The following is a 27,424-nucleotide window of genomic DNA, read 5'->3' on the forward strand; positions in this document are numbered from 1 at the left end:
ACTGACCACCCAGGTGCCCCGAAAGTGAAAGTTTCAAGATGTTTAGAATCAGACACAGCTGATTGCACCTGGGCCACAGGGTAAAGAATGTGTCACAACAGCACGATGTCTAATTGGATCCAGGGAGTGGTCTCTGGTCTTAAAACAGCACTTAGGATGTCCATGAGCTCAGTGTTTACTTCCAAACAGAAAACTGAACTTTCTACATGATAAAATCCCGAGTCCATTTCAGTTAAAAGCTTTAGTAATATGCATGGCAGTATTTATATAATCATGCAACATACTGTTTTTAGGGTGTTGCATTATTTTCTGGTGCCATCTGATCTGCCAAGATTCTAGTTTCCAAAAGAAGAAAAAAAGTCCAAAAGGTGGGGCACACAGTGTCAGTGGGGCGCTTACCTTGGATTTAAAGAGTCCCCGACAGTAGTGCCAGATCTGAGTAGTCTTCCCGCTGTAGGGAGAAATGCACACCGATGTGGCTCGTGTGTCAGCAACGTTGCCAGTGACCGTCAGATACTCGTCCTGGGCCCGGTTCTTGATTCTGATGTACACTGCGGGCTGGGACAGCCGAGAAACAGCCATTTAGGAAAAGGGACTTATGCATCTGGAAATCAAGCTTTCCAAAGGAAATTGAGCTTTCCAAAGAGGCAGGCTGGGAGGCAAAGGGGACGGGACGTAGCTTATGCAGGCACCTTCACTTTCCTCCCTTTACCCAGAATGTGTGAATTACTATTTTTCTACAGACAGACCTGAGATCACTGAACATAAACGTTACATTGTACAATCATCTCTATTGTGCTTTTCTGAAAAACGCCCTTTTGTGAGGGTGAAAGATAACTTTCCTCCACGGGAATGCCACGTGGCATGGGGCAGTTGAAGCATTCCTGACTTGCTGAGTTTTCCTTCAGGAACCACGTGTCCTCGCTGTGCTGGGGGAAGACGGGGAAGAGCAGGAGGGCAGGACGCTGCTGACCCACAGACACTCACAACTCAGCAAACTGCAGAAACCAGACACGCTGAGCTATGGTTACGTGGCCAGTGCCCACGATGGGAGGTCTCGGAGGACCCAGGTAGGCTGAGAGCCTGCGCAGCTGTGGTAGCGTCTGTTTACATTCAACCCCGTGGATCTTTACACTTCTTCCAGGGAAGAGGCCATGTATGTCTAATCACTGCATAGGCATTCCAAAATTGGGTAACAAAGAACTTTATCCCCTGGCCCTGGAATACATACATGAAGTTTTCAAATAAAATATTAAATCTAGGACTTGCCTCTAAGGGGAACAGTATTTACTGAGAGCTCAGTGTCTGTCACAGGCCGTGCGCTCGTGCTTGCTGGGTCACGGTGTTTGTTATCTGTCCAGGTTAATAACCGGAGGTAATTAAGATAATCTAAGATTACCTAATTAAGGTAATCTAAGAAGGTAAAATGATGACCTGAAGTTTACAAAGTTAACACAGATGTGGAGAAGCCAGCCTGGCCTGCACCAGAACTGTCCTTCTTAACCAGGATGCTCTAGGGTTTGCTGACATGTACCAGTCACCCTTGGACACAGGGAGTGAGAGCCCAACTGCAGCAGTGAAAGTGTGTATCAAGTCAGCTGATGAAAGGACACCGTGCATGATGGAAACTCCCCAGAAACCATTCTTTCAGCCATAGGCCTCCAGTCTTCATGAAATAAAATACAGGACCATCTAGCATCCCCACCTGGGGCCCTATGTTGGCAATGACCAAGCTATTTACTACGGAAGCTCTTGCACTCTGAGAAACGGAAGTGCCAGGTAATGCAACAACGTATTTTGGTGCTGCCATGTGTGGCCTTTCTAAGGAAATAAACATTGCGAGAACTTAAAAAAGCAAATAGGACACGTGCTTATCTGATAATTTAAAGCGGATAAAAAAGACCTCTACTAGGCAAAATGTCTGAAAGGTTTCAAAGCGCTACGTCCACGTTCATAATGTGACAGTAAGGTACCTAAAGATCTGACTGACAATAAGTGTATGTAATTCTATAAGTCTCCCGCTGCAAGCATTAATTTGAGGCTTCAGTACATCTTTATTAGTTTCCTTATCTTGTACGTAGAAGAAAACAGGCGTGACCTTCACAGAGGACAGAATTCCAATTATGTATGTTAGGACCAAACATCACAGTTTTAATCAATTAACTCAAGTGAAGTACTAATTACCCTTATTACACACTTGTAGTCTGACTCTTCTGTAATTATACTTTAAAATACTGATATGCATTTATAAGTGCCTTGGTGACTCCCTAATTCCCAAACTCAAAGAGGATCGCATTTTAATTACTGCATTTCCAAGCAAGAACGTGAACTACAGCAGTACCAGCAGCCTTACTGAAAAGGAAAGGACGCATAGTACCGTTTGAGAAACCCAGAACCTTTCAAAACTGAGGAAAATACTCCCAGCATCCAGCTTAGCTTCTGAAGTTCCTAATGAGGAGGATTAAGCGTTATCATATGTTTGGTAAAAGCTACCTTGCTTTTCCCCATGGCTTTTTGGTGCGATTCCCCATCTTCCCACATGACAGGAGTGAGGCCTTGGCAAGAGGTGAAGGTCATGAAATCCTGCAGCACAAACTGCCAGGAAAGCCTGCTGAGGTTGAGTATCCCTCAGAAGAGCATCTCTGATCTCTAAAGGGACACTACGAATAATGAACTTTCAAAATAAATGTGTTGCCACAGTAAGAGAAGCCAGATGTGCCAGACTCTATTTTCTTATTAAGTCCTTGGAGTAATACGGAGAGGTAAGCCGTGTGATCACTGTCGTCCCCGGAGGTCAAGTGGCTCACCCCAAGTCACACTGCTTCCCAGAGGCAGAACTAGGATCTGAACCAACAGAACCAAAGAGAATGGGCGTGGTGTGCAAGTGTGTGGGAGAGGGAGTAGGAAAGCACTTTGCAGGCTGGGCTTTGCCACAGCCCCATTTGAGAGGGAGGGAGGAGGGAGGGAGGGAGGGGCAGCAGGACCACGGAGGTTAATGCTTTATTGGCTACTGTTTGGCACTTCACATGTCCACTGTGGACATCAGAGCCTCAGCACCTGTGTCCCCTGTGCTACCCTCAGCTCAGTGCCTGGTGCTCTGTACATGTTGATCTTATTTTGGAGGAAATTAGGGTGTCATTTGCTCAACACAAATTTTAGAAAATAAATCTGGGTTCAAATCTTGGTTCTGACACTTGGATGGATGACTTTCGCCAATTGGCTTTACCTCTGGACCCTTGTTTTCCCGCCTGGAAAACGGAGTAACAACTCCTACCGTAGGGCTGTTGCTGAAATCAAGTGAGAAGTGTTTCTTTCTGTGCACCACACAGACAGCTCGACGTGGGGTTCTCACCTTCTGTGAGACGGTCTACCACTCAGTACGTACCCATACTTCCTTCCTGCAAACCAGGAGTGGCCTGTGGCTTTTTGATGGTTATACACTGTTTTGCATTTTATGGTACTGTTTTGAGTCCAACTTATTTTACCCAATAAACATGTAAGCTCTGATAAAGCAGAGATCAGGTCTATCCCTTAAATCTTCCACAATTTTTTTTAAAGATTTTATTTATTTATTCATGAGAGAGACAGAGAAGCAGAGACAGAGACAGAGGGAGAAGCAGGCTCCCTGAAGGGAGCCCGATGCGGGACTTGATCCCAGAACCCCAGGATCACGGGCAGACGCTCAACCGTTGAGCCACCCAGGGGCCCAAATCTTCCACAATTCTTAGCACAATGTCAAACATCTATTCATCCATTTACACATTCATTTCTCCACTAGACAAACAGTCTCTGAATTTTTACAGCGCGCCAGACTTTGTGCCTGTCGCGCTGTAGAGCAGGGGTAGAGCAAGAAGCAAAATTTGCACAGCCCCTGCGACTGCACAGTTATAAACCACATGTGGTGTCTTGTAGGAAAAGATTTAGATTGGGAGAAAGGGTTAAAGAGGCATCATGGAAGACCGGACACTTAAATTTAGGGGGATGAGTGGAATTAGCCAGGCAAAGAATGAGGGAAGAAACTCCTAGACAGAGAGTACAGTCTGTGTTAGGGGCTCAAGTAGGAAAAGCACTTTGCACGCTGGCTGTGCCACAGCCCCATTTGAGTGAGGAGGAGAACCGTGAGAGAAGAGGATGCAGGCCTCCGGGGGCCCGCACGGGGGCCACATCACACAGGCACATTGATGAGACCAGAGCCTACTCCCAAGGATACAGGGAGCTTCTCAAGGAGACTGACAAGCAGGATGTTGTCATGAATACCACAGTCTATCCTGAGTTTTATGTAAGTAGAAAAAAAAAATTTCCAAATACTTAGAAAGTACAACTAGGGCAGACTCAGAGTACATTGTTTTCTCTGCTTCCCACAGACCTTATGACACTCATTTTTCCATTAAAAGTCAGTAAGGTCAAGAAGACCCTGGACTCAAAAGCTAAAATCCAACACTGACCTTACATACAACTTAACGAGCTGATGAACATCTCTAAGCTTCTTTGTCCTAATCTGATCCCCCTGTAATATGCATGTCAAACTAAATGGTCAGTATTTCAGATGCTATGGTTCATGACATTTCTACTAGAAAATCAAGCTACTTTGGATCTTCTATGTTTCCCCCCCCACCCCCTGCCTCCTTACCTGCTTCATAGGACGGAGGGAACCAATTGTTTTCCAGCCACTGAATGCTGTCCAATTTGGGATCTCATTAGGCTCGAGTAAGATTTGTCTTCCTAAGAAATTGGATCCTTCATAAGCTATCCACCTATGTAAGAACAGGAAAAAAAAGTATAAGAAAACAGGGGCAGCTCCGGTGGCGCAGCGGTTTGGCGCTGCCTGCAGCCTGGGGTGTGATCCTGGAGACCCGGGATCGAGTCCCACGTTGGGCTCCCTGCATGGAGCCTGCTTCTCCCTCTGTCTCTGTGCCTCTCTCTCTGTGTCTATGAATAAATAAATAAAATCTTAAAAAAAATAAGAAAACAGAATCTTATAAAAAAATACCTCCTTTTATGCTAGGCTTGTTCCTTAAAACTTTTAGGCTTATAGATTCTTTTTAAGGAAAAAAAAGTGTAATTTTATTTTTTAACAGAAAAGGCAGGAAAGACTAGGTGAAAGCCCATGGCATTGGGGCTTGGATTTGCAATCCAGTGAGGATTCTGGTTTCTAAGCTGGTAAAACAAGGTTCCTGCCAGATCTAAAATTCTGTGTTTCTTTGATGATACTGTCTTTTTCATAACAATTGAGCATACAAAGATGGACCATAACATCTCACTATTTCCAGTTACACAACACTAGTTTCCTCTCCCACTCCTGGGCTCATCCTCACATGCGCTTCAGAGCCTCTCTAGGTGGCTCCAGTGACCTCTCAGACTCACCTCCTTCTAGAATTTCTCTAAGGCCACCAAGGACAGCTTCAAATTATCCTCAGAAATTCCCTGTCTTGCCTCAAGGCCCAAGCTCTTTTGCAAATCCTTTCAATACCCTCTGGGCCAAGGTAAAGCATGTGGAAGCCTGCAGGGCTTACAGGGGAGTCCTAAGACCTCTGAGTGGCCCACAGTCACATCCATCCCTTCACTGACTGACACTAGCTGCTCTCACTCCAAATGGCATGGTGAAGAGTTGTGACAGTGATACGATGGCCAACAAACTGAAATTGCCATCTGGTCCTTCACAGAAAAAGTTTGCTGAGCCCTGCTTTAAGTGGTTATCACGCTGAATAGCTAAGGGGGACTAGGCTGGGATTGCCAAGAGGATCTGAAATGATCAGGACTCCAGGGCACCACAAACAGTGCTTTCAGAAAGTTAGGTGGGGAAGACGACAAGGCGACCTTGCCTGGGTCAGACAGGGCACCCTGCTCCCCACAATCAACATGATCAATGGCAGCACAGATGATCTTCCCTCCAACCCCTCCTGCCTACACAAATCTAAGCCACCAGGTTGGTGCAGAGTCAGGACAGCATGACCATGGAGATGCTTCTCTACCTCTCAGCTGTGCAGACTTTTTAAATCAGCAGGGAAAGAGCAGTATAAAATCTAGGCGAGACTTTAATACACTACACCTCTCTATATATTAATTTCAATGAATTCCACAGTTGAAAAGCCTTAAAGCTCAACCCTCATTAGAATCACAAATCAGAGATACCAGATAATATGGGGATTAAACAAAACTAGTCACTGAAGGGAGCTGCCTGTGCATGAGGGCATATTCTGAGCCACCTGAAGCCTAGGAATATCTTTAGACAGCCTTCCCTATTCCTTACTCTGTGTTCCAGTTCTCTTACAGAGAATCCAGAACAGGAAGAGAAGGTGGATTAATGTCAAGAGAAGAAAGAATGTTAATGTAAAACAATACCAGTTTCCTACAAAAGACTGAAATAAATCTGGTAAGAAATTTTAACAAGCAAGTCAATAATTATCAGTTCCACAAAGAAATGTAAAGAAACTAGTAAAAAAAAAAAAATGCCGTGAAGGTCCTGTATCACAGGGACACAGAATTCAATTCTAATAGACTTAGGTGGTAAATAATACCGGTATATAGTATGGGGATTAGGATGCTTCGAGTAATTTATGTTTAAGAAGCACCAAAGTCAAATGTGTTGAAGAAAAAAAATTAGATTGCTATACATGTGAATAATTCAAAAGCCATGTATTATCATAGTTGACTTAATTTTCAAATCAATTTATATTCTTGGCTTTCTCTTATCTCCAGATATTTATACAAGCAGAGTTGATTATCACATGATTTAAAAGTCCTAAGAAATAAAAACAATCATATTTATGTGAGTCATTGAGGGATGTGCATGCTCTTTTAGTTGAGTTTTGGTACCAAAACAGCAACAGGCAGGAGAAGGGGCAGGCGTACGTGCCCGTGCTCCAGAAACGTCCTGACAGGCAGATCTCCCAGGAAGTCTTCGCATCTTTTTTTTTTTTTTTTTTTTTTTTTTTTTAAGTCTTCGCATCTTAACCTCAGGGCCCCTCCCGGGCAAGGTCTGTTACCATTTTTGTTCTAAATAAATATGCAAGTTCCTACCTAACTTGTGTATCCATAACTTCTCATATCATAAAGTAGTCTCCCCAACTGTGTAACGCAGGCCCACGTACTGCGGACCCACTCTGCCAACCTCAGTGAACGGCAACAGTGGTGGGGGGCCAGGACAGCCCGGATGCTCAGCATGGAAAGTGCCCTGGAACAAGGAGCTCTACTGCCAAGAGGACATCAAATCAAAACAAAACACAGCACTATCCGTCTTACAGTCAGTTGTCTGCAGCTGGCCACAGTGTCAACCGCAGCGGCTGGTTTCATTAGACAGCTCCCGATCGGGAACTGGGCGTGCCTGGTTATGGCCACCTGGTCACCTCCTCAGGGACACATGCTCTACATGCATGGCAGCCCTTTCCTCCCAACCCGCCGCACACAAGAATATACTGGCCTGGTCCAAGGTTCTGGTCTTAAACAGGAGCTACCATTATTACAGTGAGAGAGAAAAGGAGTAATAGTATCTCTGATCACACAACAGCAGCAGCAGCGGGGAAATAAAAACCAACCATGCAGCTGTCTCCTACAGCAGCGACTGAAGCCAGCCAAGCCCCCGGCCCATACTTACAGTCCACTCTTCACCCACACGGACTGGGTGTAGAAGTGCAGGTCCTTGTTCAGAACGGAGTTCACGGCCTCCTCTAGGTGCAGCTCTCTGCCCTCACAGTGTTCCAGGGCAAAGAGGCTGATGGAGGGTTCTTCAAAAACCTAAGAGCATAGAAAAGCGAAAGCATCACCCTATGCGGTGAACATCCTTCAGTGACCTCCCGCTCAGAATGCCAGCTGCTCTGGACCCCCTGTATTCTTGAACGCATGGTGTTTACCACTCTACCCTCTAGCAACGGTATAGTCAAAACCACCCCAGTGATGTTACATCCTATGCGTGACTTTTGTTCACTTTTTTTTTTTTTTTGTAAATTAAAATCGAAGTTTCAGAATCACAATCAATCTCATCATGGAAACGGACATTTGGTTCCAATCCAGGTCTGGTTGTGCTGTGATACAGACATGAGGGTCCTGCCAATGCTTTCGGCTGCTAACAATAAACGTGGGAGGGAATGGCTCCTTTACTTCCCCAGAAAGCCATAGGGGAAGTCACGAAGAACTTGACGCTTGATGGCTCTAGGCTCTTAGAAACATTCCTAGGAGGAAGAAAATGGCCTTTTTAATTAAACAGCAACAAAAAGCCAGAATGCACAGGGATAGGAGTGGTGATCTCTACATTAGAATTCTTCAACTCCCTGCGTTAAGAGAAGAACAGAATCGATTTTGTCCTTTTTAATGCCTTGGTATACGCAAGACACCATGCTAGAAGACACTTCAGGGATGGGAAGACAAAGCAAGGTGGCAACCTGATGTTCATGGCATTAATAACTAAATTAAGAGAATTGCACAGATGCTGAAATACATTTCCGGGGTAGAAAAGGGTATGATAAGGCAAACAAATGGAATGGCTATATACAGAAAAAGATGTGGCTGGGGGCATGGTGGTATAATTCATTATATATAAGGAAGCTTGAAGGCAAGATGTGCCCAGAAACTAAGAATTTCTATTTAGGAATGAACATTTTAATGCTGAGGTAGACACACAGGATAGTCCACCAAACATGGGACTGTGTGACCTGGGGCCCAGGGAACAAATCCAGAGTCAGCGGAGTAAGTGTGGGAACTCCCAGCATCTGCAACACGAGCCAGTCAGGGTGGGGAAATGGAGGACAGAAGTGTGCAGGGGCCAGAAGGCTACCAGGAGACGGGAGCTCAAGGGGAAAACACTACAGAAGGAAAAGGGAAAAGAAAGGATAAGAAAGAGTTGTCCCGCAGTATCAAATACTGGCTCCATGCTAAGGAAGAGGGTGGCCAGGCCAAGGCTGCTGCCGTCTGGCTGCCAGGAGGCTGCTGGAAGCCTGGAAGAAAACTCTCTGGGTGGCAGGGAGGAGAAGAGGGTGTGAGGACTGAGGAATGAATGACGAGAAATTGTAGACTGGGTTCCTGGGCCATTTTCCAGAGAATTTTGGTGAAGAGAAGGACGGTAATGGTCTAGCGGCCCGTGACAAGGTTCGCAGGCACGAACGCAGGTGGAAGGGGACAGTGGGGTGGGATAGAAGGAAGCTGACCCTGGATGCAGGACGAGAGGGATGGCTCTAGGGATGAGGTGAGCAGTCCAACCCACTGTTTCCCAACAGGTTAGAACCTCTGACTGCAATCGGTCCACGAGGGAAAAGATCACTTCGAAAAGATGAAACACAAGGAAAGACAGACAAGGAACGCCAAAGAAATTTCCATCTCTGTACCCTTCCGCATGGTAGCTACCAGCCACGAGACCACTGATCATTTCAAACGTGGCTTGTGTGACAAAGGGACTGAATTTGTTTAAGTAAATATTAACTATAGTATAAAATTAAACAACCACATGTGGCTCGTGCTATGGTAATGGCTGGTACAGATTCAGGGATCCGAAGACACTCGAAAAGACTAACAAGCACTGTGTGCAGTGAGACCATAAGGTAAAGCATAAATGGGCTGCCCTGGAGCACTGATTTTCCTTCAGTAAACACCATAAACTGGGTCAGGAACAGAAATTCATCTCTAGACACCGAGTGACCACAGGCAAGAGGCGGCACCTCTTCTGTTATTTGCAAAATAAAAATTGGAAGCGTCCCAAGGACTGATGGAGGAAATGTCCTTATAGGAGAAGACCAGAACCACAGGTCAGAGATGTAGCCAATGGCAGACTCTAAATTACCACCAGTGACTCAAGGCAGACCATCAAAATTCACAGATAAGCCCCTGACTTTATTGTTGGACTTTCTCCAACGTCTTCACCCTTAAGCTTTAGATTAAGTTTCAGCTCACCGCTTTACACATCTTCTGGCTGAGTTACTAATTAGTAAAGACGGGCAGACAGGCAAGAAGGCCACACAGGGCTCACAATCAGCACGAGCCACGTTCTCTCCAGGAAAGAGTTTGCTGCACTTAAGACTCACATGATGTAACTGTTTTAAACTCAAGAGAGAAAAAATTAAAAGCGTACTATGAGAATATAATTTGAATGCTAAACAATTATTCTGAAAAAACAGAGCCTGTGTACATTTTTCTTCCTCCTCTTGCAACATGTCCACAAAGACATTGTTTTAAGACTGCTATTATCACTCAAACTGCATCAAATTCACTCCAGAATTTATTTTTTATTTTTAAAAAATATTTATTTATTCACAAGAGACACAGAGAGAGGGAGGCAGAGACACAGAGGGAGAAGCAGGATCCATGCAGGAGGTATAATGTGGGACTCCATCCTGAGACTCCAGGATCACGCCCTGAGCCAAAGGCAGAATGCTCAACCACTGAGCCACCCAGGCATCCCTCACTCCAGAATTTAAAGACAATCTAGCAATTCTGTATCTAGAAATGTATCTTTAGGAAACAATGTAAAATTTGATGCCCGGGATCACAGAAGACAGGTTTTAAAATGGTGAGGCAAGGAGATGGAGAATAAAATTACAGAAAATGACTGAGACAACATTTTTTTATGAGTTTATATAAATCAGGAAAAATACCCCAGTGCTTCATTAACAAAAGGATATCATCATGTGGTCCAATCTATCAGACTTTTCATCTGAGAACATCTATTACTTCCAAGCTTAAAGTCATCTACCCTCTAGAAGTTTGATATATATATTTAACTGGATCTTTCTCTACTTAAACTGTTTAAATGGTTTTAATTTATAAACTTAAATGTATAAATGCACTTGATTTATAAATTTACTTAGAGGTTAGGAAGGTCAACATAAGTGCTAATGTGGACAGGATGGTGCAGGATGGCGGACAGGTAATCAGAAAGAAAGAACACTAAAAAAATTATTTTAAAATTATTTTTTCTGATATATTCTACAGGCATGAAAGTAGGAATATAAACTATTAATAGTCTTCAAAACTGCACACAATAGAATAAGCTGAACTTTGCAAAGACAACAGAAAACACAAGAATTTAACTACAATTTGAACTCTACAAATGTCTTGGCCTCAGTCCATGTTAACTTAGGAGATGGCCAACCATGTGGGGCCAAAGGCTCTTCTTAGGTGTCAGCAGTAACAGGACATTCCTGCTGGGTCAAGTCTAAGCCAGGCAAAGATCAGTTTCTAAAAGGAAGATGTAGTTAAGAAAGAAAAGGAAAGCTTGAACAAATTGTATTAAAAGAACTTTTGATAAGAATAAAAACCCTCTGTCATCCCTCTTAATCTCATCAGCTAAAATACATTTTATTTATTCATTTTAAACAGTATTTTTAAAAAATTTTATTTATTTATTCATGAGAGACACAAAGAGAGAAAGAGAGAGAGAAAGAGAGGCACAGAGACACAGGCAGAGGGAGAAGCAGGCTCCATGCAGGGAGCCTGACAACATTTTAAATGACAATACTAGTAATAGCTAAGATGTATAGCACCTTCTTATGTGTCAGGCATTATAGATACATATATCCACCTACAACCCACTATCCATAGTTCTGAAATCCCAAAAGCTCTAAAACCCCTTTTCCCCCTAATTCAATTGGCAACAGAACCTGATCTAAGTGGAAGGTTACCTATATTTCTCCAATATGTGTAGATATAGATTTTGTACAGTAACGGGAATGTGTTTAACTATGAAGGTGCTACCTAGAAGCCTTTGGGAGTGTTTCCTTAAAGGCTATATGTAAAGCATACCACTGTTTAAAAGGGGGAAAAACCCCAAATTCCAAGATACATTCAGATCAGGGGATTGTGAATTTATTCATTATTTAATCCATACAACTTCCCATTGAGGTGGGTGCTATTTTTATCTCCACTTTACAGATGAAGAATCAAGGCACAGGGGACAGTAAGTGGAAGAGCAGGCATTTGAATCGAGACCATATGACCTCGGAGGCTGTGTTCTTAACCCCTACACTGTGGCACTAACATATTCTAAATAACCAGTAATTTTAATGTAGAATATTTCTAATTGGCATATGTGAGGCTGTCTGGAGCGCTTGACTCCAACTTGCTCAACTGGGGAATATATATGACCCTTATTACCTCCCCTTCTGGCTTAAACAGTGTGTCCGCCATCTGAGTTTAAAGTTCCGAGATCCTGGTGCGAGTACTCTGCTAGAAGGACCACATTTATGTCACCATATTTTTAATATAATTGGATGATTTTTTAAATGTCACTGATTTTTTACTTAAAAAAAAAAAAAAAACTGTAGGGCAGCACCGGTGGCGCAGCAGTGTGGTGCAGTGGTTTAGCACTGCCTGTAGCCCAGGGCGTGATCCTGGAGACCCGGGATCGAGTCCCATGTCAGGCTCCCTGCATGGAGCCTGCTTCTCCCTCTGCCTGGGTCTCTGCCTTTCTCTCTCTCTCTCTCTCTCTCTAAATAAAAGATAAATAAAATAAAATAAAAAAATAATAAAATAAAATAAAATAAAAATTTAAAAATTAAAAAAAAACTGTAGACCTTTATTTTGGCAACTGTATAGTCCTTTGAGTTTCAAATCATCATTTAAATGGGAAAGGTGTTGATAGTACCTCAGGATTACATTAATTGGTTAGATTCTAAATTTTTTTTTTTTTTTATTTATGATAGGCACACAGTGAGAGAGAGAGAGAGGCAGAGACACAGGCAGAGGGAGAAGCAGGCTCCATGCACCGGGAGCCTGACGTGGGATTCGATCCCGGGTCTCTAGGATCGCGTCCTGGGCCAAAGGCAGGCGCTAAACTGCTGCGCCACCCAGGGATCCCCTGGTTAGATTCTAAATATAACATACACCTTTCAAAATATTCAGCAATCAGACACTGAAAACAGCCATATCTGTACAGCCTGACAAGCACGCTTCATCTCAATCTTTGCTGAATGAACCGTGGCTAGAACACTAAGTACAACGGAAACGGATTAAAAAAAAATAACCATAATGCATACCTCTAATTCCACTGCAGAGCAATACCAAACAATGTGCTGGCAAAAAAGTTATGTGAAATGAAACAAATTTAACAGAAGGCTCATTAACTTCTCATTAGACTCTAACCTAGAATCTTTTAAGTTCAACCTATTAAAAACAGAAACATAAAAATTCCTTCACACTATCAGGTTCACAGTAGCCTTGATCTTGCAATAACAAGTACTATTGTCTGTGAGCCGCTCAATTACTCAGTGCTTTTCATCAGCTCATGGCTACACATGTATTGGCATGCTTAAACCTCACATTTTATTAGATGAGAAAGTTGAGGCTCCAGGTAATCAGAAATCAGAAAACCAGGGCCACTCAGCTAGTAAGTAAGGGTCTGTCAGGCTCCTGGACCAAATTCCTCACCAGTGAATTATAATCCTCCTCAGAGAATGGCTTTCATTTGGCTTAGAAAATCAGTTTCATTATAGATCCACCTTTCTAATTCTTTTTCTCTTTAAAAAAAATTTATGACATATTTTAGAAAGAATAATGTATAGATAACTATGTACCCAATACCCAAATGTAATATATTTTATTATATTTGCATTAAATTTTATAAGTCCATAAAAGGTAACAGGTACAGCTGAATCTGAACCTCTCCTTCTCCATAAAGGTCACCACTGTGAAGATGTAAAATATGAAACTATGAACTGGAAGGCTTCACTAATGGTTATGCATCCTTTGTTTTTATTTTATTTTTTAAAGGTTTTATTTATTTGACATTGAGAGAGCACAAGCAGGAAGAGCAACAGGCAGAGGAGAGGGAGATGCAGACTCCCCACTGAGCAGAGAGCCCCATGCGGGGCTGGATCCCAGGACCCTGGAATCATGACCTGAGCCAAAGGCAGACGCTTAACTGACTGAGCCACCCAGATGTCCCACTCCCCAACCTTTGTTTTTAAATATCACTGAAATGTATCTTGCAGTAACATCCTTTAGCAATACATGGATCTCCCTTTCTCATCCATCAATGCTGCGATGAACACTCTGACTCTACTACCCTGCCCCATGTAACTGACATTCCTTCCAAAAGCTGTGTAGGAATAATCCCATTTCTTTGCCACCCAATCAAACCTTAGTGATGTCAGACATTCAAATGTTTGTATCTAAAGTAAGGTATTGTTACCTAATGGTTGTTTTATTGTGCATTTACTTGATCACTAGTGAGGTTTAACACTTTTTGCGTATCCTTAGCCATTTTTCTCTCTTCTGTGAATTGCCTATTTGTGTCCCCTTGCTAAGTTCTGAAATAGGTTGTTCTCTTTTCTCAATTGATTTGAAAGAATTCTTTTTTTGATTCTGTACACTAAATCTTCACAGGTTGTATAAGGGCTGCAAGATTAATATTCCCCAACCTCTATACCCGATTCTCCATTCACATCCTAACCCCTGGACCTGTAAATAAATTACCTGATGTGGTAAAAGGGACTTTGCAGATGTGATAAAGAATTAAGAATCTTGAGGTGGGCATATTAGGCTTGATTATCCAACGAGGTCTAATATAATCACAGGGGTCCTTATAAGTGGGAGGTAGGAGGGTCCGAGATAGAGGACAGAGAGAACTGGGGGTGATACTCTTTGAGGACAGACAGTGGCCATGAGCCAAGGAATGCTGAAGCCCCCGGAGAAGCTGTCAAACGTAAGGAAACAGATTGTCCCCTTAGCACTTTCCAAAAGGGATGCAGCCCCGCCAGCCTCTTAATTTCACCACACTGAGAGCACGCAGACCTGACCTCTAGAAATGTAAGCCAGTTTGTTGTTTTAAGCCTCAAAGTTTGCGGTCATTTGTTAACAGCAGCAACAGGAAATGAACATCCTTGCCTTTTACGTTTCTCTTGCTGATGTGCACATCCGGTTTTAAATCCATCCTACTCCAGCATCGTTAGGTGAGTTTCCATATTTTCTTCCGAGTTTGCTTTTCCCATTTAGGTCACCATGGTCCACTTGGGACTTATTTTTGTGTTTGGAGTAAAGCAAGATTCTAACTCTTGTCTTTTTCCACGTAAAGAGCCAACTGTCCCGACTAGTTCATAATTACAAGCTCATAATTATCCCAACTATCATGCTACTTTGGTCACCTTCCAATTCCATTCATTATTCACATACGTTAGTCTCCATACAATCTGGCTCCCCTGTTCCGTTGTCTCTCCTTGCACCAATACTCACAATCTTAATTATTATTGCTGTCTAGTGCAACATCCACTTGGTAGGACAAGTGATCCTGCCTGTTGTTCTTAAAAATTATCTTGGCTAACTTTCTATCCCTGTCTTTTCCAAATCTAGAATAAGCTTGTCATGTTTTACCATCCCACCCTAAAAAGACACTCTCCTAGAAAGACAAAAGATTCCATGAGCATTTTGCCTGAAATTGTATCAATTTGGAGAGGACCACAGCTTCACAATATTGAGTTCTCAACATATGAAAGGTTATTATATCTCTTCATCTTTTATGCCCTTCAAAAAAGTTTTTTAAATAATTTCCCCCATAAGGACTTACTTGCATTGTGTTATTCTTAAGTACCCTGCAGTTTAACTGGTATTTACCTTATATCCAGAAACTTTTTAAAACTTCGTATTAACTCTTACAATTTTCTGTACATACTTTGACAATTTTGTTCTTCCTTTACACATTATTTTTTTCCCCTTTGGTTTTAATCTTATTCAAGTGGCTAGGACTCCAGAATAATACTGAATAGAAATGGTGATAGTAGAGATCTTTGTCTTCTGCCTGAAGGGAAATGCTTCAAAGGTCTCACTAGGAAGTGTGATGTTTACTCTGCAGGGCTTTGCTGGCCTTTATTCTTAAAATTTACACAAGTGTTAATACTATTAACTAAATACAGATTCAGCTGGAAAGTTTAATAGTAACCAAACTCTTCTACACTTTATGAATTCATTATTTCCTTTCATTCTGCGGCTGGATTTACAGTCTTCTACTATTTATAGCTGTGTCCCTTATTCAGCACCCTTGCGCTGCCCTGCCAATTCTTACCCTACCTCGTCATATCATTTATGTCATCAAGGTTATAATTTCATTTGAAACTTTTCCTGCAGCCTCTTGTTACAATGTTTCTTTTGCTTTGCCTGCTGATAGCTGCCAGGATTGGATTATTACTTCAAAGGAGGCCAACTTCCATGCCAGGCCACCATGGAGACACTAAAGAAGCAAGGAGCAGAATGCTGCTCCCATGGAAACACAATAAAAGCAGGTTACCCCGCACACTACTGGGCCAATGCTTGCAGCATTTACGTGGGCTCCCCACTCACCTCCAGCTCCTAACCAACGGTTCTGGGGACTGTTACATGGCATAGCCTTCCTGAGAGCTAATGTACTATGTTATTCCCTCAGATCATATGAGTCCTAATACTAGATAGCCTGTTTTTCAGGTCCAATTAGAAATAGACCCAGGATGTTTATTTGTAACAGAACTAAAGGCTGTCAAAGATTTGAAAATACCTGTTCTAACAGTTTCTTTACAGATGAGTTAACTGAGGTTAACAAATTAAGTGGTTTACCCAATGTCACATTAGTGGGAAGCAGATCTATAAACTATGCTCCCAAGGTCCTTGCGCTGCAATATGACTGCAATTATCCATGGACCTCTAGAATGTAACGTATGTCTAGACAAATAGAAATCAGCCTGAAGCAAGTTGTCATTTGCAAAACCTACTGATTTTGTATGAAAATGAAGTCTTTAAGACTCCTCAATATTATACCATTAAGACTAACAGTAAGTCACAGTATGTCTGGAAATGCCAACTACAGGCAACACCTTTAGAATTCTTCAGTTGTCACTAATTAAAGCAAAATCAAGGGGTTAGCTCCTATACATATGTAAAATCAACCTGACAGAAACATTTCCCAGAACTAATCCAGAATCCCAATGGACTATGGCTTACACGGTAGTATTAACAAATCCAGAGAAAAAAGCCAGGGGAAAGGTGATTGTATCAGAGAAGCAGAATAGGTGGAGTGTGTCAAACATTTTCCAGGGAAAGAGGACACAGAATTTGGAGAATGCGAGCAACTGTGACCCTCACAAGTCTCTTTTGTGGGGAATGTTAGCTGAGTAAAGTAATTTCAAGATACCTAACTTTATTTTACCTAAAACTTACTTATGCTCAACAAATAACCTTCTAAAGACTAATTCAGTTTCCCCTGTTCTTCTAGAGAGAGGGAGAGAGGGAGAGAGAGAGACATGCTCAGGACAGAATTCTCAAGCATTCCAGCCATGAGAATCCACCTGTTACAGATTATTGTATTGACCTAGTTCACATATCTATCTCCTAGGTCTGATCAACTCACCAAGAAAATGCTACCTGTTAAGGCCTCTTCATGGTCAATCTGGGTATCTCTGCTGGGATGCCCACCCTCACCACACATTTCCTCCATTTCAAACCCAAACCTACTGCCTAAATGTATCTTTGACAAAGGCTTTTCAAAGATTTAAAACACACCATGTGAAGGTATTATGAAGACAAATGTGTGCCCTTAAGAAACAATATATTCTTTAATCAGTTCTTGGAGTGAAAAGGAGATTAATCTAATCTAATCTAATCTTATCTATCATCTGGGGATTGGTCCTTCCCAAGAGACATCTTCACTTACACTGCCGTGGTTCCACAGAACCAAAATAGTGACCAGCGACTGCACAGTAAAACATAAAAACATTTTTTCTATTTCCATTCTTAATTATTGACTTTTTTCGTGAATGTATAAATTTAATTCTTCAAAGAAAAAAATAGTAATACTCTATTAATTCTGTTTCTAAAACACCTTCCCTAGAAAATTTAGTTGGTTTAGCTTTTTGAATTAGATAGAAGTCCTGCAAAATCTTTTCAAGATGGTACTTTCATATTTAGAACTATGTATTTTGCTTTCAGTTAACACCAAATCAGTATCTGTCTGCTGGTCTGACCTCAAAAATTGCTAAGAAAATTCCTTTCCTAGGAAATGTGGACTGCTTCAGTCAATACTTGGGAGAGACTGACTGGACCACAGTCTTTTTTTTTTTTTTTTTCCTCCACTGGTTTTTGTCCAAGAGACAGGAAGTATCAGTAGTCACTTAGTCTTTCCCAGTTGGTGTCTAAAGGGCCACTGTGAGAGACCACAGACTGTTTCTATTCTTGTTCCTCACCCAAGACTCTATTCTTAGCTTGATACCAAGAATACTCTATCCAGGAATGTCTTGTGAAATAAGACTACATTGCTTAGGTTGGGATCAAAGTTTCTGAGTTGATCATCATCTTTGGGGTGTGCCCTGGTTGAAAAGGTCTTACTCATACCATTATGCAGAGCTTCAAATCATCTCTGCGTAAACTTCTGCTTTGACCAAATGCTCCAAGGGAATGATCATAATTAGATATTTTGAAAATATCCCAGATCCTCATTGCTTCCTCTGCATCTTATAAACATGGAGCACTGATGCTGTAAAATACTGATCCTGTTTTGCTCCAATTTAAAATCCTGAGTAAATATGGCAGAAAGGAGAAACTACTTACTCTATAAATGTGGGTCTCTAAGGTGACCCAGGTAACTCTGCACACACCAGGCAGAAAATCCCTAGTTCCCCCAAACAAAGGTTTGAAATCAGTACCAGTGGCCATATCAAGATGCATACCATAAAGGTAACACTGTACACCTGAGTAGCAAATTGTCATGTGATTTATTTTGTAGAATAGTAAGATGATCAGGTTATTATTTTTATTAAGCAGCTGCAACAATTATAGCCAACATTTTAAGCTAATTAACTGCTAACATGCTCATCATGTGCTGGGCATTTTATAACCATTACCTCATTTGATATTTCAGTGGTCTTACAAAGTAGTATTATTTTTCATAGATGAGGAAACTGAGTAACTTTACTAATGTCTCCAAAATGGTTAAAGTACCAACCTGGGATTTAAAGCCAGGTCTATATGTATTCTAGCTCCTGCGTTCGGAATTCTTGCTTAAAAAAAGAAAAAAAAAAAATCACTGGACGCTTGGGTGGCTCAGTGGTTTAGTGCCTGCCTTCAGCCCAGGGCATAATCCTGGAGTTCTGGGATCAAGTCCCATATCAGGCTCCCTGCATGGAGCCTGCTTTTCCTTCTGCCTGTGTTTCTGCTTCTCTCTCTGTGGGTCTCTCATGAATAAATAAAAATAAAATCTTTTTTTAAAAAAAAAAAACAAAACCCTACATTTTTGGTTCAATTTCATGGTGAATCCCAATTTTACAGTATGTGAATAAATGATTCATATTTTTATATTTACCCAGTATCACTTCTTCCAACATCACACCTTTCATGGTAATTAAACTAGATAAGAAAAAGTCTTGTAATTATGCATCCAAACAAAGTACTTACATAGTCAATGGGCTTGAGAGATTTAACTCTAGATGTTGGGCAGCCACAGGAAGTAAGATCAGCATAGAGGCCTTCTTCTAACACACACTGATTACAAGAATTGTCCTCTTGGTAGTACAGGATCCAGCTTAAAAACAAGCAGTGAGACATTAGTCAGATTGCATTGGTTGGCAGTGTGGGCTCATCATCATGCTGTGGGAACTGGGGGAAGAGTAGGACATGAAAGTCATGGTTCTGACTGGCAGCAAATTCGCAGCATCAGTCTCAAGCCACAGCTACCACTATCATTTACCGACTGCTTACCATGTGCTAGACATAGGTTAGGTACTTTACCTAATGTATCCTTATTTTTACAGGCAACAAAATGAAGGACTAGAAAGGTTAGGTGATTTGCCCAAGGTCTCCTCAACTGTTAAATAAGGGAGCTAAAATCTGAAACAAGATACCTGCTTTAGGCTCAAGACATTTGCTTCATTTCCTGCCTTCAAGTACAAAATCCTGGGATCAGGTTATAATGATTATTAAGCACTTGAACAGATGAGAAATTCTTTTAGGAAAAAAAAAAACAATCACTTGTATCCTTATTTAATGATGGGCTTGCCATCAGTCTAAGTAGGGGAGGGCAGAAACTAGACTCTTGAAATCACACCACAGTATGTAAAATCTGCCACCTGTACACCTGCTAATGGGGATTTATTTTTATTTTTATTATTTATTTATTTATTTATTAAGATTTTATTTATTTATCCATGAGACACACACATATAGAGGCAGAGACACAGGCAGAGGGAGAAGCAGGATCCATGCAGAGAGCCTGATGGGGGACTCGATCCCCGGACTCCAGGCCCAGGCCCTGGGCTGAAGGCGGCCCTAAACTGCTGAACTACCCAGGGATCAAAGATTTTTTTTAAAAAGAAATAAGCCCACTAGAAACTTTGATGGGGATTATCTTAGATATATCACTCGTCAAAAGTTTGGTTAGGAAATGTCCTTTCAGATAGGAGAAGCCCAGGGGAGAAATGAACCAGGTGTTAGGACATCACTTCCAGTCCCTACACTCAAGACCACCAGAACTGTACTCTTGCTCGACCAGGTTAACTCTGGGTAAGCACACCAAGGCTTTGTGACATTATAATTTACTGCCAAATCTTCTATATAATTAGGCACTTTATCACATGTTTTCAGTGTGTCATATGCATCATTTATTTAGTCCTTATTAAAATCCTTTGAGGTAGGTACCATTATTGTCCCTCTTTACAGATGAAAAAACTGATTTTGATAGTAATCCAATTTATTTAGGGTTATGCATCTATGAAGTGGTGGAACTGGGCTGAAATCCAGGTCTGCCAAGCACTCCAGGTACTTAATCAAGTGCCAGGGTTCCTGTATTCTTTTATTAAACTGCAGTATAATAAACTACACACACACACACATATATATACATATACATATATATATATACATACATATATATATATGCATGTGTGTGTATATATATGTATGATGTATGTTCCCTACATAAAGTGAACATATGACTAATTTGTCCTGGATTTCAGTGTCAAGAAAAAACACTTTCCTCCAGAAAACCTTCAATACTTCCCTTTATGAGAAATGAAAATATATTTTACAAAATAATTTCTTTTATCTTAGTGGAGAAGAAAGTCAGAGCCAAATACTAGTAACAAAATTATTTCAGGTGCCCGGTATACATTTCTCTCTCACAAAAGGTTTGCAGAAAATTTAACTTATTGGGTCCTATTTTATGTGTTTTAATATTATAAAACCCTTGTATCCTTTTCAAAAGTATGAAAATAATAATATACACAGGTAAGTTCAAACTAGTAAGAGCTATAGAAAATCCAGGAGGGAAAGACTGGTGGAATTGTGGTTAATCAAGAAGGCTGACAGAGGGAAGGGAGATGGACTGGTCCTTAAAGATATACATGGTTAGTATTAAATGGGGCTGTGAGCCTACATACCTATAGGAGGCCAGGCAGGTAATATATGTGAGCAGTATACCAGGTTAAAAGAAAAAACAAAACAAAACAAAACAAAACTGGGAATATATCTGATGGTACACTGGGATCATATATGCCATTTACTCAACACTAGCTAATTACTGCCAAAGGTGCTTCTCAAAGTTTTCAAATCTTCTGATTTTCCTTAAGAGGTGAAAAACACCCTGAATGAAAATATTAATGCATACATTTTTAACACAGTGTGTAGGCCTAACAAATAACATCTGCTGGCAAGCTTTACCTGAACCCTAGAGCCTTTCATATAGAGCAGGGGGTTAGCAAAATACAGCCTGTGCGCCATCTGTCCCACCTCCAGTTTTTATACAGATCACAAGCTGAGACTGATTTTCACATGCTTAAATGATGTTTAAAAATTAGAAGAAGAGCTTGTGATATGTGAATATGCTATGTGATTCAACTTTCAATGTCCATGAACAGTTTTCACTGAAACACAGTCATGCCCATTGATTTATGGGTGGCTTTTGTGCTCCTAAGGGCAGTGTTGAGTAGCTGGGAATAGAGCCTGTATGGCTCACAAAGCCAAAAATCCTTACTACCTGGCCTTTACAGTCAGGTGTGCTGACTGACCCCTGGTACAGATGGTGAGGCAGAAAATACTCAGCGGAGTAAAACGTGAGACGGGGAAAGTAGGGAGACAGTGTTAAGGTTTAGAATGGGGAATGGGTGGAACAAAGGACACTAGCTGGTGGTAAATCCTGGAAAAAGAGGCATTTAAACTTGATCTGACTGGTACTAGAGGATGACTGTAGAATTCACAGCAGAGTAATATAAATAGTAAACTGGATTTGGGAACAAATAACTGGGCTATGACTGGTTTGTGCTAAATGATGGCAGTAAGATAATACTGGAGTGGAGTGAATACAGAGACTGAAGGTCCTCAAGTGGAGAACAGATTCAAGAGGAAAAGGAGAACTGACAATGCAAGTTATCTTGAAGAATGAACACAGAGGTTCTGGATACTTGAAGCAGACCTACTACTGAACTGCACACTTTAAAATGGCTAAAATGGTAAACTGTATTTTATGTGTATTTTACCACAATAAAAAAAATTGTGAAAATATGTATTAGCCTTGGGAATCACATACAGTTCATTTACATCTGAAAAAGATTCAGTATATGGCTATAGCTCAAAGAACAAAAGATTTAATTTAAATTTATTAAAATTTGGGGATCCCTGGGTGGCTCAGCGGTTTGGTGCCTGCCTTTGGCCTAGGGTGTGGTCTTGGAGTCCCGGGATCAAGTCCCCCATCAGGCTCCCTGCATGGAGCCTGCTTCTCCCTCTGCCTGTGTCTCTGCCTCCCTCTCTCTCTCTCTCTCTCTCTCTCTCTTTCTCTCTCTGTCTCTCATGAATAAATATAAATAAAAATAAATACATAAATAAATCTATTAAAATTAATTTAAAGTTTAAAAAAAATGACTAAAGAAATCCTGGGTCTGACATTTGGTGTGTGATGTTGGGAAACCCTAACTCTGAAATCAGCAGTCTTCATCTATGAAATGAGATTGATACATACTTTAAACAAAATTTTTTAAAAATTAGGAATAATAGGTCTCATCTGGAGAGCAACACTAGTTTTATATAGCATTCTATTATGCTATCCAATAAACATACATGTATTCAAAATATTTAGGAAACAATCTAAGATAACAGTGAGAAAATAAAATGACCACAATGCTCCCAAAGTTAGCCAGTCAGCATTTTTTTTTTTCTCTGTATTACACAATGGCTCATAGTCCAAGTGAGGCAAAATTACTCTAGGCTAATTAGCAGTTGTCCAATGACTAAAAGATTTTTTTTAATTCACTGTGAATACAAATAAAGTTAAATCTCTGCAACTTAAAGGAAATTTAATTATTAAACAACAGAAAACACTCAACAAGCATACTTACCAACCTCGAAGAACTTTAAAAGAACATGGTGTGAATGAAGTCAAATCCGAAGTTTCTTCTGTAAAATCTACACATTCACCTTGGAATCCTGGTTTACTGAATGCTTTGAGCTAGGAAAACAATAACACAATTTAATGGAAGACAGTTGACAATGATCACAAAAGCAAATGAAAATCTTTTATTTCCTACTGTATTTGTAAAAAATTCAGCAAAATTGGGGAGCTTGGGAGGCTCAGTCAGTTAAGTGTCCAACTCTTGATTCCAGTCCAGGTCATGACCTCAGGGTCCTGGGACTGAGTGGATATTGGGCTCTGTGCTCAGCGGGGAGTCTGCTTAGGGATTTCTCTCCCCCTCCTTCTGCCCTCCCTACCCTCACACTCTCTAAAATAAAATAAATAAATCTTTAAAAAAATTCAGCAAAATGTGTTTTTATCTACTACCAATGAATTTTTATTAAGGATGATATTCTCTTTAAACTCCCATTTTTTGTTTTCTTACCCATTTCCAGGAATGTCACTATTTAATTACCATTTTCAACCATCTTTTGCACCAGATTCTGGGCACAGAGGCCCACAAAACAACTCTGTAAGATTAATTAGGATCCCTTCTCCATTAAAATGTGGTCCCCGCCCACTGTATCAAACAATTATTATCCCCCGTGCTGAGACTACACGTATACGATAAGAAACAATTTAGTGCTAAATATGAAGGCCATTTCAGTTAGTATAAGCCTTTTCTCTTCCCAAGTCTTGCTGATCCAGTTAATAAAAGGTTGAAGAAGAGAGCACTAGTGTATGCCAGTAAGTGGGCCTGAGAGAACACAGGAACAGATGGCAGAGAAGATAATGATGGCAAGATTAGCAGAAGATTCATGGTGAACAAAGAAAGACATCCACAACATGTATTTCAGCTAACGGACTCCTGTTCACTATTAAGAACATCTTAAATATAAAGCTTATAGTTATGGGCAACCACATTTATACTTTAGTTCTTTTTGTCAAAAAAATCCAAGAAATCTCAAACTGTGATTTGCTTCAGAGCAGAGACACAATAATCTGCAACTCTAGCTGCCTTGGATCTATACAATAGGGAAGAAAAAATTAATGAGCACTATAAAAATTTCAAAATACATTGGAGCCTTGAAATAACACAGCCCACAGGTTCGCCATGCACTGGCAGGCCCTCATTGTAACAAATGCATCACACACTGAGCACTGGGCAGCATTGTCCTTTTTCTCGCTCATGCTATATCAAGAACAAGGCTTCTTTGAGCCACTGATGTTTGCCTCCTTCATCTTCCCGAGAGTCCTCTTAGGGGGTAATAGCCTCTGAGTTCTGAGGAACTGCTTCTTGACTATCTCCTTCTGTTCTGCCATCAAACACCAGCAAAAATCAGGGAAGAAAAAAAAATCAGGAGAGAACCAACTCCCCTGGACCAACTATGGCTTGTACAACATGACTTCCTATTGCGAAACCAGTCTGCATTTGAAGCATTAAAAACACTAAGGGACTCCCTGCCTTAACGAGGTATGATCCAGCAAGTTTCTATCACCATCCTTCTGGTGGATACAGGGGGTAGCAACAAAAAGGAGTCCAAAATGATATGGACTTCTAAAACAATTCCTCACATAAGAACAGCTCTATGTGTCCAGGGAAACTGCCTCTAATTTTCTTGGAAGAACACACAGTCCGGTTGGTCATTTTTCAGACTAAAAGTCCTAGTTTAAACGGTTTTAAAAAGGAGACAGAAGTAAACCACAATTTAACTTCCAAAAAATGCAGGGTAATTTCTTTTATGTGCAAATGTTATCTTAATTCACAATTAAGAGCTGGAAAAGCCACATGAGAACAGAGGTCACAGCTTTCTTGTTTACCCTGCATACACCCAGTTTGTTATACTGTTATGTTGCTGAGCTTGAGATTTATACTTCACTATTTCACCATGAAATCCTGAACAACTGACAATGCAAGCTAAGCGCATTTTGGGCAATATATATAGTAGCCAACTCTGGTGGTTAGTTTGTCTTCATACTGAATAGTATTAATTAAAATACACACAAATACACACAAACATACACTTGTCATAAAGTACCTTTTGGATTTAATGGGTTGAGGCTTTGCCCAAACTGAAAAACCAGGCTTAATGTTGTTCTGAGCTTTTTAAAATTTTTACTCCCCAAGTAAGATATAGTAAGTACCATATGGTTCACCCCAAGTTTACTCAGAAAAGTAATGCCTCATTTTGATTACCCTATAAATGCTTTAGAATTCCCATAATGTTCTGAGAATGGTCCATGCAGAAATCAGTTCTGTGCTTGTTAATTATAATAATTAATAATAATTAAATTGTGATTTCTACAATTTAGTAGAAATTGTTAGTGAAATTAACAGTGCCTTGGTAAATCTCAGCCCTGGAAAAAGCGAGGTGGATAAAATCACTACTCTGGTTTCCTTTCCAGTTTCCACCAGCCTCCCAAATGGAATTATATGGATACACACACCCCCACACACAGTGTACCACTGTACTGCAGTGCCAACTGCCTTTTCACATTATCTTACTTCTTTGAACTACTGTTTCAGACAGAAACCATCACTATTTTATGATGAACTTTCTGCAGAAATACTATTTATTATGTACTTTTCATTTATGATATACATGAATAAATGCAATAGGTCTCTAATATGACAATCTGAGAACTCAAAATTTTAATTACTGACCAAAAACACATAAGTTGTGCTCAATCTATTTTACAATATAAGAATAATTTTTAATGTAATTTTATGTATTCCAGTGCTAAAATAATTTCTATGAGAAACTTTCTATCCAAACTAGACAAGACCTTCTGCAGCCCTTTGGGCCTCCCTCACACAAACATGCTTATTGTTAAACAAAGAATAGTCTTGTTTATATCAGCTTCTATTCTCTTATTATATCACAAGTTCTCATAATGTAGTATTATGTACTCCTCACATCAAATACTACACAATAACTTTACTTCCCTGATTACTCATAGAGCTACTTAGAAAAGTGGCTCCTTCCTATTTCTGGTCTTTAAATTCTATAAAAATGATCTATAAAAATGATTCTATAAAAAAACACCACAAGTGTTTTCCTCAAGTACTCCTGAATCTTATGGATATTTGCCTAAAACCTAAAACTGTCACTTTCTTGTCCCCCCCACATGTTAACTGTGAAAGATTGTGTCTACTACAAAATTCCATGTGGCCAAATTATCCAATACAAGAAAATATTCACTCTTTTTTCTCAGCTAGGATCATGTATAAAATGAAAGAGATGCTCAATATTCAAAGAAATTAACACTTCTAATAATATTTGCAAATAGACCTGAAAAATATTCTAGGAGAAAAAAAGGTCCTTAGTTGTATCAAAGGGCATAACTGGTTGGAATTTCTAGAGAAAGGTGCCTGACTACAACCTCCCTGAAAACTAAACTCACTTTTATAAAATGTAAGTGAGATGTCTGATCCACTAAGATAAAGAGATGATGACATTATGAATATAACCAATATTCTGTTTTTGTTTTCTTTGGGGGGGGGAACAAAAACAAAATTAAATGCCAGGTGCTAATATGAAAAACTATACAATGATGCTGTATAATTAGCAATTAGACTTGGTGATTGATCTTCAGCCACAGAAAAAACAATAATCTTCTTAATTAAAAGTGTTTTGTGTCCAAATAAGACCTATATCATCATAATATGGTGACACATCAGAAATAATATATTTATTAGAGTAACACTCATGGTATATATTTATCTCTATATACATATACATTCTGGCTTTTCCCTTCTTAGGTTGCTGGAGGTTCTCTTTAAAATCACCAGCATTAAAAAAAAATTTTTTTTTCCTTTGACTTGAACTCTGAGATGTCATTTCCTCCTTAGTCCCTCAGGAAAATAATTATCCCATCTGAACACAGCATTTGAATAGTCAATCTATCACAGCTATTTGTGAAGAAAATACTTTCTAGTTACTGAATGGAACCAGAGTGTGAGCCAAGATCTTTTTTCCCTAAGTAAAAACAAATAAAACATTCTGAAAATTTGGTCCAATGGAAATAGTAAGAGCTCTGATTCTGGGTAAACTAAGGAGGCTTTGTCTGCATGTTACTAAATAGCTGGCTATCATGTACCTGTCAGGA

General features: G+C 40.3%; 1 protein-coding gene across 4 annotated transcripts in view; it reads right to left on the bottom strand.

Moving 5' to 3' along the window:
- Nucleotides 1-27,424, bottom strand: part of CRYBG3 (crystallin beta-gamma domain containing 3) — a 103,901-nt gene that overhangs the window by 2,889 nt on the left and 73,588 nt on the right. Inside the window, exons 16-20 of one of the 4 annotated variants that reach the window (XM_055316045.1) lie at nucleotides 23,262-23,371; nucleotides 19,333-19,459; nucleotides 7,595-7,734; nucleotides 4,631-4,754; nucleotides 400-558 (exon numbers count right to left, since the gene is read on the bottom strand). In XM_055316045.1, coding sequence (XP_055172020.1) covers nucleotides 400-558; nucleotides 4,631-4,754; nucleotides 7,595-7,734; nucleotides 19,333-19,459; nucleotides 23,262-23,371 — 660 coding nt within the window. The other 3 variants (XR_008663236.1, XR_008663237.1, XM_055316046.1) reach the window with 3 other exon arrangements.

Source organism: Nyctereutes procyonoides, unplaced genomic scaffold (assembly GCF_905146905.1).
Source record: "Nyctereutes procyonoides isolate TBG_1078 unplaced genomic scaffold, NYPRO_anot_genome, whole genome shotgun sequence".
Lineage (NCBI taxonomy): Eukaryota > Metazoa > Chordata > Mammalia > Carnivora > Canidae > Nyctereutes > Nyctereutes procyonoides.